General features: G+C 37.8%; 4 protein-coding genes across 4 annotated transcripts; 2 read left to right on the top strand and 2 right to left on the bottom strand.

Moving 5' to 3' along the window:
- Window positions 1–3,736: 3,736 nt before the first annotated feature.
- BATDEDRAFT_26098 (uncharacterized protein) lies at window positions 3,737–6,484 on the bottom strand (the record flags this gene model as incomplete). The annotated part of the gene is made up of 2 exons (XM_006680243.1): window positions 3,737–6,321; window positions 6,418–6,484. 2 exons carry the CDS (start codon window positions 6,482–6,484, stop codon window positions 3,737–3,739), a joined length of 2,652 nt encoding a protein of 883 aa, XP_006680306.1.
- A 2,688-nt stretch (window positions 6,485–9,172) lies between these two features.
- Window positions 9,173–10,294, top strand: BATDEDRAFT_90234 (uncharacterized protein; the record flags this gene model as incomplete). The annotated part of the gene is made up of 1 exon (XM_006680461.1): window positions 9,173–10,294. The coding sequence occupies one exon, from the start codon at window positions 9,173–9,175 to the stop codon at window positions 10,292–10,294; it is 1,122 nt and encodes a 373-aa protein (XP_006680524.1).
- A 346-nt stretch (window positions 10,295–10,640) lies between these two features.
- BATDEDRAFT_90246 (uncharacterized protein) lies at window positions 10,641–11,284 on the bottom strand (the record flags this gene model as incomplete). Its single annotated transcript, XM_006680389.1, has 2 exons — window positions 10,641–11,077; window positions 11,152–11,284. The coding sequence occupies 2 exons, from the start codon at window positions 11,282–11,284 to the stop codon at window positions 10,641–10,643; spliced, it is 570 nt and encodes a 189-aa protein (XP_006680452.1).
- A 4,014-nt stretch (window positions 11,285–15,298) lies between these two features.
- Window positions 15,299–15,970, top strand: BATDEDRAFT_26095 (uncharacterized protein; the record flags this gene model as incomplete). The annotated part of the gene is made up of 1 exon (XM_006680242.1): window positions 15,299–15,970. The coding sequence occupies one exon, from the start codon at window positions 15,299–15,301 to the stop codon at window positions 15,968–15,970; it is 672 nt and encodes a 223-aa protein (XP_006680305.1).
- Between the last annotated feature and the right edge of the window lie 396 nt (window positions 15,971–16,366).

Raw genomic sequence — 16,366 nt, 5'->3', positions numbered from 1 at the left:
GAAAGTTACAGTAATAAAGCAAGGATACGCAGTTACCAACGCAGGTGAGTTTAAAATAGTCACAACAGCAGCCTTGTAAGAAACCAACACGACTAGTAGAGTGATTAAAATATCAATGGTTTCACTATTCATCCTGTCAAGATAGTGACACTGAAGGATATTGCCACATTTTCAGACAATATTATCAACAGTTTTGCCAATATTGAGATATGCAAGGATCGGTAATGGTGATCAGGGTTATCAAATTGCAACTACCGTTTAGATGAAAAACAAGGAATATATCAATAGCCTCCAATAGTAGTTGCATAAAAAGTACAATCGATAGCACGTAAGTTGGTTTAAACTCATCCAAGTCTGCTTGTCTATGAGCCAAACTATTCGTGAAATGCAATATGACTGGCATATGTAGATGCTTGTGTATGCTAAACAATGCTGCAATAATCAATATTTACAAATATGCATGATCTTGGTGATTTGCTCAAGCATGTCAATAAGTGCAGCAATCGCATTGAACTCTTTTTTTACTCACCAAATGTATGATACTTCAGTACAACTATTGTCAGGACGATCTCGAGTCGATAAAACTAAACTATTACACTGCCAAATGCATCTATTATTTTGAGAAATTGTACACACATTTGAAGTTTACATTTAATCATGAATGGTTGAAAGCATTAATATTGTAATATGACAGTTTTTAGTCAATACCACTCATTTGTAGCAATATCGTGCATATTCAAGTATTGTTGACCAATCTAATTTGATCATGCTTGAATAGTCGTCATTCGCATATGCGGGTTATTTGAAACCAACTTGTCAGATATGACAAGTCGAGTATAATAGCATCGACATTTTTATCAAGTGGATCAAATACCATGAGCAAACAATCATCAATATCATGCACTACATACCAAGTTGAATGGTTGATAAATCTCAGTTTGATCAAGGTATTGGGTTGCTTTGGAAAACATTTGTTGTGGATTTAAAACTCGAAATGAGTATTGCAATATAAGCTGCAATCCATATTTGATTTGTCGATTGCCGAGGTTTAAAGCCATGCATATACTTGAACTAAGCGTGTTAGATATGCATTTATTTTAGTTTGGCACTGACCAAGACAGTTTTTCAAGTTGAACTATTGGGCATTTATAAAAAATACAGTATCTGTCTAGATTGGAATGCTGCAGTTGTTGGATCAAACTATGTTTGCTCAACAATATTGCAAAATGAAAAATAAAAATGCTCCGTACAGGGATCGAACCTGTGACCTTTGCGTTATTAGCACAACGCTCTACCGACTAAGCTAACGGAGCATTTCTGTTTTTTCAAGCCATGTACAATTACTTTTTTTGTATGCTGATTGATACTAATTTGAATGTAGTTTGGAATAGTTGTTTGAGCTTTTTCTAACCAACGACTGCAACTTTTTGTTTGCAGTCTTTCAAGCACTCAAAATTCTGTATATTTAATTATTGCCATTTATTAACAATACAGTGGTATTTGATTATATTGTATCAATCGACCAGTATGCGATCACTGAATACATTAACATGTACATAATCATCATATTGTTTGACGATTTTTAAACAGTATTATTACTATTTTTTGAATGGATTTCATTTATAACCGTACTCTTGTGGAATGAAATACTGAATTAAAACACATGATAAACAGTCATGTTTGATGTCAATCTTACTGGGCAACAACGTACCTTTTGAACCCATTAGTTGATTGATCGTTGTGCTCACTTTTGTACAAAAACAGTGTGAATGTTCACATCTCTGTTTCAATACATTCCATATCTTTTCAACCTTCAACTCTCCTTTTCTCCAAAATATTGTGTGATCGCATGGAAACAGCTGTTACATTCATGAGATTATTATGTTGAGCTAGATCGCGAACATATCTGATATTAGAATAGAGTTTCAATAAAAAAATCCATTTCCAACAACAACAACAATGAATATGTAACGATTGTTTATTCCAAGACAATCATTACAAGATCAATACAGAAAAGTATTTCATTTTACGTGAATACGACTGTAAAATAAACTTGGGTGTTGAACCACAAGATTATCTCATGCAAGCAAACCATACGAGTGTATTTTGGCAGTGCTACAAGTTTGTTGACCAACTCATGTATGGCGGTACCAACAGAAACTCGACTGATCCAACAGCCATAAATACACATTGTTGTCAGTTACATCGAGTGTTTGTTCAAATAGGTCGATTCAGATGGGTTGCATATAACCGACCAATCCAGCATTCATCCATTGTCAAACAACCATAATGCACAATACCACCAAGTGTGCAATCACACACGCACTGATCAGTCATTGCACAGTATGCATCAGTCAATGTCCAACATATGTGTCTGCAACTAAATTGCAGTCCATGACACATCCACACGATCCAACATGTCAAATCATGTATCATGAGTCCAAGATTGATCAAAAACCTGATCATGGTAAACACAGCATGTTGTTGCATATCAGACTCGATATATCAAGTGACAGTTGCACACTTGTTGATGGTGCACAGCGTATCAGTCACAATACATGCACGGTACTGCATTGCAGTCATTGGATGATAACTGGTTGCAATGTGATACCGATCGACATACATCAACATGGTGTGATGTGACCATAATCATGGTGGAATGCGTTGGAGTTGACAATCGATACACCATGCACATGAATGGAACATATATATTCGAGTGTGGTTTGGTTGGTGTCAGGTTGATCATGCAATCACATTGGTGCAACGAGTGAGCAAACTAATGGCGATCTGAACCCATTTCAACAACAAGGAGTTGACAGTTGTGGATTTGCATGCATTCAATATGTGTAGCACACCGTGATTGACTGTTGACTGTGTATGCAAGTCAAGTCATCACCAACCACCAACCAGATCCAGTGCATACATGATCATTACTAGAATGACTGCCAAACATATTCGTGTCTGAAAGTTGATTATGAGTTGGTGGTTTGCAAGTATTACACATAGTAGTATGCTGTTGATGCATCCAATGCTTGATTTGGACTAGTAAGTTGTTTCTATCAGATTGATGAATATACAATATTGTGCTAGAAAGTCTTGCATAATATATTCATTATTTGGTATAGCCATACATTATACAATCACCAAACTCATCCATTTCAGTCCACATGTTTGGCTCAACTGCTTTGATGGTGTCAATCAAACCATAGTTTTAAATACCAGTTGAAATCATCAACTAAATGCGAATCAAGTAATCAACCCGAGACCGGTTATAAAAGCTAAAAAACCAGTGAAAGAGTCCAAGAACAAGAACAAGACAATAGTGCAATGACCATTATCAACTCGAATGATTTCATGTCGCATCAAACCATTGAAAATGCAGGTTTAAATGCGGTTTTATCCAGATCTGTACCGAGTTTCATTAAACAACCATGACAACTCTGATTGGTATGGTAAATATCCAATATCAACTTTCATTCCAATGTCTAAAACACCAAAAAATACAAAAATCTGACAAGTTTAAAAACACTTGCAATATTCCATCCATGACAAAACCAGTCCAATTTAAAAAATGGTTTGAAACTTGCATATTTCACTCGACTAAATAAAAGGTTTACATGTGTTGATTGAAATAAATTTAAACAAGTGTATAGGATAGTTATGCAAACATTGTATTTATTCAAACATAGTCTGGTGGTGCAATCAATGATGCGTTCAGCAACATTTACAACCCATTTCAATCCATGGTAACACTCCAAGAATTGATTGTTGCTCCTTTTATCTGTGTAGCAACATCTGAATTGAACATGAGATTAACAAAAAACTGTTCCGTCTTGGTTGTCACTGGGAACTTTTTGACAATTGCTTCGGATCCAGAAGTACCGTCTGTAAGTATCCTACCATTTGGACGAAACGTATTCAAAAGCGATTCCACATTGCCATCCGCATCTGTGACATACAGTCCTAAAAAGTCGCTATAAAGTTGTGATTCAAGCGCGACATCAATTTCAACAGTAATGTTGGATCCAACTGGTGCAGTATAGTATGATCGGATCTCAGTGACTATTGCAGGACTGTATTGTACTCCATCGCCAACAACCCATTTACCATTGACCGAGTTCCATCCCTGTGATTTTTTGGTAAATGGCGAGTTGTATATTCCAACCGATTTACTGGTACCATTAAACTCCCATTTGATACCACGTTCAAGCTTAAAATAATCTTCTTGTTTTGGAGTGCGACTGATATGCTTATGTGTTTTGAGAACCTGTTTGCCGTTGTTTTGGCCAATGATACTGACCCGAGTATTACCAAGATCGTTGATCACAGATGTCAGTTTGAACGAGTGTTGACTTTTTATGTTGCTTTTAAACTTGGCAACTGAAAGTGATTTGCCAGTGTCATCAATAACTGACAGTTGATTGATTCCCTTGACTTCTACATCAATGGTTACGTCACTGCTAGTGGTGTTATAGTTGATAAGTTCAGAAACAAAGTGAAGATTGTTTAGTCCAGTTTTGACACCCAATGTTTTGAGCTGATCGGCAATACGGTCAAATCGAGAATTTTCAGTGGATCCAGGCAGTATATCCGTCAAACGGGGTCGTACAATGTATTCGGTTATGGCACCAATATCTTCAACCAGCTGACCTTGATATTTTCCACCACGTACAATCTGTCGAAATCCAACTGTAAGAACGTTGGCATAGCTTCGACCAGTTGTTTCGTCGAACAGTTCTTGGTAATACGGCATTGGCTTAAAATCGATGGGATTGAACAAAAGAAGTTCTGGATCGAGCGAAAACATGTCGGCACCACCACCTCCAGTTGTTCCATCTTCGCCAAAAACATAGCCAGTTTCGGACGACTGAAAAGACGCTGAAAACAGATCGCATGCTGAGTAGCATATAGCATCAGTGAATATACCAACAGGTTTGAGATAGGCTTGGCCATACAAGTTTGACTGATTATACGAAGTTCTGTCATGATCAATAGAATACTTGCTACCAGGTGGAGTCTTGTACCATGCTGGATTAGAAGTGTCAAAAAAGTACGTGCCATTAACCAGAGTGTTGTATGCGATAGAACTCATCAAGTATCTCATTGGTGTTGGTTGAAAATCAGGTTTGAAAAGTTGTGGAATGGCATTGGCAAACTCACCACTACCACCTCCATTTGCACGGAGATCAAATATAACAGCATTGGTGTTTTTGAGTACAGTGCTCAGAAGTTTATGGATTTCACGAACAGCCTCCATATCTGCTGGTGCACCAGTTTTAAGGTTTGTTGGCATAAAATCATCCAGTCTAATAATACCAAGATTCTTGGATTCGGGTTTCCAGATTCCCCAACTGATGGTCGACACGCCGGCGTTTTGGTACTTGAAAGTATGGTTTTTTGATGGCTGTTCAAGTAAAATCTGATCAATCTTTTGCTTTTTATGATGGTACTCGGATATCATTGATGGAGTTCTGATTTCTTCCCAAGTCTTCAACCGACGTTTGACTCCGGTATCAGGTGCATCAGTGTCAATTATACTGTTCGTGTCGGCAGGCTGAGGTGTTCCAGGTAGAGTTTTTCCAGAAATTTTGGCATACAATTGGCTAGTCATACTCCAGCATAATGGATCAAAACCAACCACCCATGGAGCTTCAATGTTGTACACTTTTCCAGTATCTTTTGATTTGAACTGATATTTGATCGTATCAGTTTCTGGCAAAGGAGTAAAGGAACCAGGACGAAACGTTATGTAATCAAGAGCACCATGCTGGCCACCATAATCATTGGCACCACCCGTTTTATCCTGGTTTAAGTTCCAATAGTCAACAAACGGCATACCATCAACAAGTAGTAATTCGTCGCCAAATTTGATTTGGTCATAGTCCTTTCCAAAAAAAGCACGCAACTCTTTATCTCCGGTGTGAGCTTCAAAAACAACGGTTGGTTTCTTGACCATATCTGCATCGCCCTCGATAAATTTGAAAGAAAGACCAGTCATGGCATTGAAACAAGAATATGGTCCAGATGGCTCAAAATGGGTATGATAGTCACGCCCAAGAATAAACGCATTCAAGAGTTCAATCTGCATCTCAGTATCGGTAAGATTGGATGCATCCAGTTTTGCACGCAGTTTCTTGATGATCGGGAAGGGATCGGCACGCTCACCATAGTGTTTGATTTTAGATTCATAGTTGGACCACAATTTCAAACCATTTTCAACATTGGTCAGCACGACGTTTCGTTGTTCGTCAGTGTATGGTATAAAAACAAATCTGCCAGCGTCACGGTGTTCCTTGATAAAGGCCCATTTAGGCATGGATTCTATAATGTATGCCAATTAGTACAGTTTTGAACGATTGCACAATCCAAACATTGATAAACCCAACATAAAATAGACTGATCAACAGATTTGCATACCAGATTTATTTCCTTGAGCATTGACAACGAACGCAACAGAAGCAATGGCTAGTAGTGAAAACTTCATCGTGACTGTAGTATACTATTGAAATGTATTTCGCAAGCGTATCAATACTATACGGATTGAGCTGTTGATTTGTAGCAGTCTGATGATGTTTGATAGTGGCTGACAACTCATTTTTATACCTTGATGGTCTTGACTGGCAATACTAATGCTTGATATTCTTGCATCCATATGCTTTGCATTGTTCTTACTAAAATGCTTGATGTCAAGCAAGATAACTGGATCGAGGTATATATTCAGGGTAGATAAAGCAACGAATTTGTAGATTAACCAATTTATCCATATTACCACACATGCCATGTCAATTGTATTTTACTATCCAACACAACATCCAACTCAAACTACTGTAAATCCAGTTCAATCAATATGATGACTAATGGTGTATTGACATTTGTCAATTATGCCAGTCCATATATCAAATATACAGAACACATTGGATTATCAATAGATAATCACTTGTCGGCTACAGCATTGCCAATATTTATGCTCATTTAATTTAGGGTCTAACACGTGGTGATTGCATAAACCCATTTAATGATCATGTCAATCATTACAATTGTCCGGCTTGCATGCTAATGGATTGCTTGTATACCACTATGGCTGTGTATGTTATATGTCAGTTATATCGAATAATTGAACGTAACAAAATGTGCTGTATTTATCCATACACTATCCAATCATCATAATTTGTTTTTTAGTAAATGGTTGTCAAGTATCTTGCTCAATTCTGCTGCTTGATCTGTATTTTTGAACTGGTTGCTTGGCTAGATATGCTATTTTGGGTTGATGAGTGCCAACCCTATGAGTTCTGTTTGGTCAGGGTTATCATGCAATTGATTTGCTGTTTGTGAGCAATGTGTTTGGATGGCAATACTTGTGTTTAAAACAGCCATTGTATAACATGTATTGACTCGAAAGCAAAATGGATCCACAAACTGTCTGGCATGTATTAGGTTTCCTTTGCGCAATATGTTGAACAGTTTGACTCTGATTCCCGGTTGTTTCAAATTGGCAAGTATAAGGCAGCCAATGCTCAGATCATAACTAGGCACCAGCATGAATCCAAGTGTCGAATACAGTTTAAAAGACCCCATTTTAAATGATTATGCAGCATCAAGATCTACACTATGCATGGCTTGATCAGCTACTCCTAAACCTGAATAACTATCGTATCTTTGATTGCATTACCAATGTCATGGACACCATACTCTTGAGTCATGTCAACATTCATGAATAATCATGTATGCTGTATAACACTGGATTACTATCGACTGAAACAACTTTTATACTCTGTTGTTGTACACGTTGGTTATTGATATATTGCACATGCTGATCTACCAAGTGATTAGTTCAATCCAGTATACTGACGACAAATGGAATCCAATACAAGATAGTGAGCATTGATAAATGTAATATTTGACAGTATAACCGAGCCTTTGTGCTTGGATGAAACAAACCACAATATAATCAATAATAATACCAACCAAGATTAGCAGATTGGACTAGTGTATAAAACAGTGTTGGCTGGATTGAATTGATGATTTATTTGTTGATTTACAGTTATTTTTTGAATGGATTTATTTAAAATAAACTCGGGTATTGAGATATGAAATGATCTCATGTGAACAGGCTGTAATCGTACAAGCATATACTGTTGGTGTTACAAGTTTATTGGTAAACTGTTGTATGGCAGTCCCAGTGATGGTGTCAAAACAGTGTCTGTTACCAATGGTACGCTACCAGCACAAAGTCGATTGATCGAACAGTCAGTATTCTATGTACTTTCCAACTCTCTTTGGCTATAAACCAACTCTATTGTCTTTGCTTAATAAACAACATAATCTAACATTGGTTCATTCCTTTATCTTTTACTTGCTGTGATTTACTTTTCGACTATGAACCACATTGATATGTCATCATTTGTCTGCGAGGTACAATTTTGATACTAGTACTATATAGTAGCATATCTACCACACCAAGTTTGGCACATGCAAAGCAAACTGATTGGCAAGACAATGACTTTGTATAGCTATAAAATCATGAATGGCGAATATGCAATTCAATCTGATGCAACTTTACTTGTCGAAGCTCGAGTGATGTCCTATATGACCAATAGGATCACATCAGGACATACTCATTCAACCCTAATCCTGACCATGTTATTTTCAGCAATCCCTGTGATCTGATGTGGTTTAGTAGCAAGCAGCCAATCTTGAGTTTAGGGAGGAAAATCCCTTGACAATATCACACCAAAATCAATCAGTTTATCCCATATGCTCTGGTTGTCGAATGTCAATGTTTCAAGACACAAAAAGCATATGTTGACTAAGAATGGTATACTAGTCAGGTCTTGGAGTTGCCCGTTAGTGTACAGGATTCAGTGAATGGTAGCCGCCCTTTGGTCAAATACAAGTCTGTGTAGACTCGATTACTAAACTTGGGATAAATAGATGGGACGACACAGTCCGGTTCAATTGTGAGGCGTGTTGTAACCTTTCATATAGCTTGTGACAACCACAAAACTTTCGTGTAATTACCAAAATAGTATATCCATATGGATAGTGCTTTGACAAACTTTACTGTTACTCCTTGTCGAGTATAAAACATGCAAGCAGTCCTATTTTGAAAACTATACCGACACTGAAATTGATATACTAGAGCCGATTAGCACATTTCAAACAATACAGCATAATGAAACTTGTTCAATTGAATATTCTTCTTGGTGTTTCTAGCATGGCTCTTGCAGCCACTCCTGCTATTAATTCAGAACATGAATCTCACTTGCAGCGTCGTGCACTAGAATTATCAGAACAAGATATGCATCTGTTTGCTCGCTCGCCTATACCAGTAATCCCAACAGCACAAGGAATAGCGGATGGAGGAACTTTGTCGGGAATACAGCAAAACCCAACAAACGCTGTGCCTGGAAATTCAGGTCAATCAATTTGGACTCCGGAGTTGAAAGCACGAATAAACGGTCTGGCAAATATAGGAGGCAAAGCAAAAGAATCCATAGCCCAGGCTGAACGAAATATGGGTAGTTCGGGTCAGCCACTTTTGAATTCACAACAAAAAGCAAGTTTAGAAAAAATATCACTGGATGGGCAGAGACTAAAACGGATCATAGACCACGTTGATAAAACGGGAGTCCGTTTAGGACAACCTTTAGGCAGTTTGGGATTTTCAGATCTGAGTCCAAAGACAAGGGCAAATCTAATAAACTTGGAAGGAGCGAAAAGGCGACTAGAAGAAAATGTGAACAGAGTCATTCAGAAGGTGCCCAAATCAAAGCAACAATCAGGTGGTTCAAAATTGCCAGAGCGTATAAGCCCACAAATGAAAGAAAGAATAACAAGCTTGGAGCAACAGATGAAAGGACGTAGTGAACCAGGAGATGGTGTGGTCAAAACTAAACAAGATAAACACAAGCCGTCGCAACAATCAGGTGGTTCAAAATTGTCAGAGCGTATAAGCCCACAAATGAAAGAAAGAATAACAAGCTTGGAGCAACAGATGAAAGGACGTAGTGAACCAGGAGATGGTGTGGTCAAAACTAAACAAGATAAACACAAGCCGTCGCAACAATCAGGTGGTTCAAAATTGTCAGAGCGTATAAGCCCACAAATAAAAGAAAGAATAACAAGCTTGGAGCAACAGATGAAAGGACGTAGTGAACCAGGAGGCAGTTCGAAATTGCCAAAAAGTGAAAAAAAAGCTTTACGCATGGAACAAAAGAAAGTTGCCAGAGCTCAGGTCATAGCACAAAAGAAAGTGCAACTTCCTACAACTTTTGGGAAAATGATGGGAAAGTAACAGATTTTAAGCTCAAATGACGATCTTTCAATCTAATAATAATAAAATTAGATTATTAGATTCAAACAAGATTGTTGTATGTGTTTGAATAGTGATGTTTAACTGCCATGAATCAATCTCGATCATTTGTAAAAATCAGCTTGTTTTTAATAAACTGTAAACCAACTTGCACTACACGAATGATAATGTCGTGCCTGAAAGTGTAGACTGACTTCCAGATGACAGTATACTATTAGTCTATTAACACTAACCAAATAATCATTACCAATACCAATACAAACTGTTTACATTTTTACAATATACTTTCATTTAATAAATTGTAAAAGCCATTACTAAACTTGAGCATTTAGTCTTGGTCACAGCTTTTTCCAACATAGATGCAGCAAATGTCCATGCGAGTGCATCCAGAAGTAGGTTTAGGACCACGAGTAGTGGTCAAAGGTGGAGGTGAACCGCTACCACATTCTGCTGGAACAGAGAAATCGTTTGTGTAATCTGCTGCATTTACTCCCAGACCACGTTTGGCGAATCCCTTCCAAATCTCGCACTTGTTGGCTCCATTATAATAGGCTGCATCGGACGCAATAATGGCATCACGAGCATTGACCAAGCTAGGACTGCATGGCTGATGCATCAATCCACCCATCACATTCTGCATAGCAACAATGTTGCCAGCCTTGCCCTTGGCATCGTAGAGATTGGTAGAAAATCCACTCTTGGTGACCAAGTTCCAGTAGACTTCCCAAAGCATGGCTGCCCACACTTTGCCAGCCTCGTGCAGCTCTGTGCGGGTTTAAGGTCGCCATATGTCAAAGGGTTGATTTTCATGTCCGTAGTGTAAGGATGCGAGCGAATACCTTTGAGTTTATTAATAACATACGCTCCAAGGATAACTGGCGTATCGGCTTTGTCGGATTCTTTGGCTGTTACAATTATGGCAAATATGTCGGACCAATCTTTGCTCATACCTCTAGTTTCATGGCCCGACATGCACAAAGGCGCCAAAGATCCACCTGTCAAACGAGTCGAAACACCATGACCATATTCTTGCAATTGAATCAATTGAATGAATTGGATCAATCATGTCAATCATGACAGTGACTGTTGATTATATTGACTGATTGTGTACAATTGATTGATACAAGTGATATGGATGCATCATTTGGTGTTGTTGAATCAGATCACTGCTTGATTCTGTCAATGTGATCAAATGGATTACTACAAAACTGTACATGCTCAAGTTGAATCAAGTATTGAATCGAGTATTGGATTGATATTTACACAACCACAATTACAACCACAATTGCAATCAGCACAGTCTGAATATTAGACATTTGAACATCACGTATCGAGTTGTGGATAAATGCGAGTTGGCATATTGGACTGTTTTTGTAGTTTATTAATGATTTGATTCACGACTGTTTGAATTCAAGGCTCAATATGGATTACAACTGGATTGTCGTTGTTTCCATTTAGGATGACAAATCTGTCAATGTGTTGATTGATTCCTAGTCCATTGACCAAATAATAATCAATTCCACCAGCAATAGTGTCCGTCACATTCGAGTTGTTGGGAAATACTTTTGATAGTTTTGGTTAGATTGAACAGTCTGGTTTAGTCAAGTAAACCAATATCTCCATAAACATGTGCTGTGAAGTTGTTTCATTTGGAAAACCGCATGACGAAACAGATTCCAATACATTGGTCGACATTGATGAGACAACATTGCGTATGAGTTTTTGAACAGACAAATGCTGTGATGGAAAGCAGTTTGTGAATGTCCATTTGAATAGTATTTTTTGACCAACAGCAAAGTAAAAGCAAGTTCAAGGTCGGACGACTCCATCAATATTCCAGCCTTTTGAGTGATGAATAAGATTCCATATTTTGCTGGGTTTCCAAGTTGTCCAATCGATGATTTTTGTCAGACATTTCTTGAGTAACAGTTTAAAACCATTTCCAACAGATCTGAATGGTCGCTTCCAAAACAACGAGTCATACCCAACATGGAATTGTTTGATAGACAGTATTGTAGTAGATTTGCTCGAGTGGGTTCAATGTTGTTTAGACATTGTGTTTTTAGATCATCAATCGACACACACAGCGCACCAACAAGACCATCACATTCCGTTACAAGAACATGTTTCAAGGTCTCACTGTTCATGTTGTTTGGCAACCCAATAACGAGTAAATCCAGAAATTCATAGAATTCATGGAATTCACAGAGTTTGGCTGGAATAAGTAGAAAGTCACTTTTCAAGACCTGAAAGACTACCGAGTTCAACAGGACTTGAAATTCCTCCAACAAAAAGATGGTTTGATGCAATGATAAATCGCATGCTTAATGGCAACCAACTCAGCGATGCTTTGATTAAAAGTCTCCATAAACTTGTGTCTTGTAATTACTGTTGAGCATCATCAAGAAACAACAGTTTTACTTTTTCCAATTCTATCCGTTGTTGTTTGGAACAATCAATGCATTCCCAACAAAAGTGTCGTGCAATCTTGTCCAAGAAACAAATCCAAATGACATTTGTTTGAGACTATATTGATACATATTAATGAATATAGGTTTTGCAGAATCAGATGAACAAGTCAATATGACAAACCGATACTCAAACCAAGTATACGAGTTTGTCAAGTTGATCAGGTCTTTTGAGATGATTTGTAGAAACATTGATACCATTGATCTGGATAGTTTTCTTGAAAGAATTGTATGAACCAGTGATTGTTGGGTTTGAGCCAACATCATTCTTGGATTTGATGATGAGTGGACTGGATCCAACAGTCCCATTTGTCCCAAGTGCAGCAAGCGAGTCCCATGCGTTGTAGTTGATCTCGACTTGATCCACCAGAGTGGAGTGATGAGTTCCGAGTCAGTGTTACCGAGAAGCGACCCTGGTCTTGCTTGAAAGGCTGCAATTAGTGTTGAAACATCGTCAAGTGGCCTTTTGCTATCCAATTCTCCATCAAAGTGGGTTTCTATTTCCATTGGTTGGTTGTTGAGGTATTGAATGTAAAGTGTTGTTTTCCATTTAGTTTGTAAAAGAGACGAAATTGGACTTTAAATCCAAAATTTAATGGCGTGTGAAGAATGAGACAAATTCACACTTTGAATTAAGCAATTTTGTGTGAAATTAAAACTGTCAAATTAAACATTTGTCATGTGTTTATTTGTATTGTTTAATAAAGTGTCAATTCAACTCAATTGATTACGTCATTCATATAATGACTCGAGTCTTTTATTCAACATTTTAATATTCAATTATTGTTAATCAGTCAATTGTTGGATTGGTAAATGTGTTACAAAACATTCATTTATATGCTGAATCTGACAAGTGGATAATGATTGTTCCAATCAACACATGGATTGAATTGACTGCAATATTGTCATTGATTGCAGTCACTGTTGACCAATACATTGTAATACATTGACAGTCTCGACATCAACATTGTCATTCATGCCAAGTTGTGTGTGATTGCCAACACCACACCACAACAATAATGTGCCAACTTTCGAGTCCTGTGATACACCGTTTCGACTATAACCGGATCGAGGTTGATTACTTGTCAATACACGGGTCAGTTGTATAATCGTACAACTGTTGGTTAACCAATGTTTGACTGTCAATATTTGAATCATGAATATTGTCCAACATTTCATGACACCACCTGATACATTCAACACATCACATATGAATACACTGCATATACAAACGGTAGCAATGACCAATCCAAACCAACAGTGACAGAGTTACTCATCAACATATACTCGATCATCAGTCGACTCTGCATATATCAACTAGTTGCGACACGTCATAATCAATGTGGATTGTATTGTTCACCAATCGATCATGACAGCTAATCCAATACCAATCATGTAGTCAATACAATCACCAACATATCCATGACTGTTGACTTGCGGTTACAACTCGTCAATTGCATCCAATGTTACAGGTGATGCACATCTGATTACTGCAAATCAACAACTTGTCAATCATATCATAGTGTGTATTGCCAACAGACCATGCAATTACAAATCAATGTATACGTGATTAACATTTGATATTTGATGGTGATGAGTCAACCATGATTGATTGTATCATACAACTAATACAGTTGCATTGTCTGGTATTGATGATTGACCCATTCATGTCAAACAATAACTAATGTGTGTATATCGAGTTTGTGTTGCATGGACACATCAAGGTGTTTGATAACGAGTCCAACGTGATGATACAGACCCAATATTATATGAATATACAAGTTGATGAATCAAGTCGAGGTTTGCAAAGTGTCGATATGTCAGGTCAACCAAACAAGTCAGTCAACCATTATATTGTGACTAGTGATGGCACGGTTTGAATGTCAACGAGTTAGACAGTCGACAATATCGGTGATTGTGATTTGGTCAAACTGCAACACTTGCATATCACTGAGTCGGTTTGGTGTGTGTGATGTGTGTGGTGTAAGCAGTATGCATAAACTCGTCGATATCATGGACTATAACCAATATACACCACATATACAGTGGTAAACACCAACGTGTGGTGTATTCAGTGATCGTATATTGGTCGATTGGTGCAATATGATCATGTCACATACTATTGTATTGGCGACAATGTGATGTTGAACAGATGAGATCTCGAATGTTTGCAGCATAAATGGAGTGGATGTACAGCATTTATTGTGTACCATCATGTAATGATATCACCTGTAATATATTGTGTAGCGACATCATAGTGCGACAATATACTCTGGTCGCTAACCCTGATATCAGGGTTTAAATCAAGCAATGGGCAATTGTATAAAGGGGATCCCTTTAAAGCCAAATTGACATTTATAGCAGTAAATCAATGCTAACCCCGACAACACAAATCCCTTAGGACGGTCATTCAAGGAATATGCTTTTAATATTATCAATCTAATAATGTATACAAATATGTCACCAAACCGACGTATTGAGCAACAATCATTACAACTTGCCTAACCAAACCAATACAATGAAACTATCAATTGCCGTACTGTCATCAATCCTTGCTATCTGTTCGGTTACGATTGCCAATCCAGTTGATCCCAGTTCGACCATGAGTGCTGAAGCTAGCACTCCGACAGCCTCTTCAAGCGGAGCTTCAGCTGATGGATCTGACTCTCCAAAATCTCTTAGCTTATATAAATTTAAGAAATATTGCGGTCAACTCGATGCTACTGAAGTGTCGTTGATCGAAGAAATTGCAAAAGCTCGGCTTAAATCCACGAAAGTGTTTAGACTACTTGAAGACGGACGCTTTGAGGCTGCTATTCAAAAAGGATTGTTTGTTAAAGAGAAGGAAAAGATCGATAGTATGAGTCAAGTTCCGAGTCGGAAATTGAGTTCTGTTAAAGCCAATCATGAGGAGGTTCGTCAATATTGTGACAGAGCCAGACGTAATGCAAGTTATTACGCTTCGAAACTTTCGCATAAGAGGAAAGAAATTAGAAAATTAACAAGAAAACTTACAAGCCATTCTTCGTTTGGAATATCACCGGATGGTGGTGAAACACCGAAATCAGTTTACGTATATGAGAGTTGCCTTAAGTATTTCTACAATCGCTTGTCACAATGCTTGCCACAATCCGAGCATGGTGCAACTTTCCAAGATTCTGGTGTTCAACAACAACCTTCTCAATCATAGACTCGTCACATTGTTGCAACTCAAAATGGGCCATCATCCAGCATATGCTGTAATGCAGCGTATATTGCATGTTGGTTTACTTGTCATTTGTCATATACTCGATGTCGTTCATTCAATAAACATCGTGTATTGCCAAACCATAGTGTATTATATTTATGGTTTGATCATATTGCACCAATCAGCTACTATGCATTGTATTGATCACTGCAGTGTCATTGCTGAATCCATGCGATTGTGTATATTTGTCATTTGGGGTTACCAGTCAACCCATTCCATTTGACACCAACTCATTGGTATCACTGGACTATTTGATCCAAATGATACGAATGATCCGGTTGGTTTTGATAATTTGACAGTATCCACAAACCCATGTTTAATATTCGCACATATTCGCGC

The sequence above is a fragment of the Batrachochytrium dendrobatidis genome (assembly GCF_000203795.2).
Source record: "Batrachochytrium dendrobatidis JAM81 unplaced genomic scaffold BATDEscaffold_9, whole genome shotgun sequence".
Lineage (NCBI taxonomy): Eukaryota > Fungi > Chytridiomycota > Chytridiomycetes > Rhizophydiales > Batrachochytrium > Batrachochytrium dendrobatidis.
The sequence above is the reverse complement of the archived record's forward strand: the minus strand, read 5'-3'. Positions and strand labels throughout refer to the sequence as shown.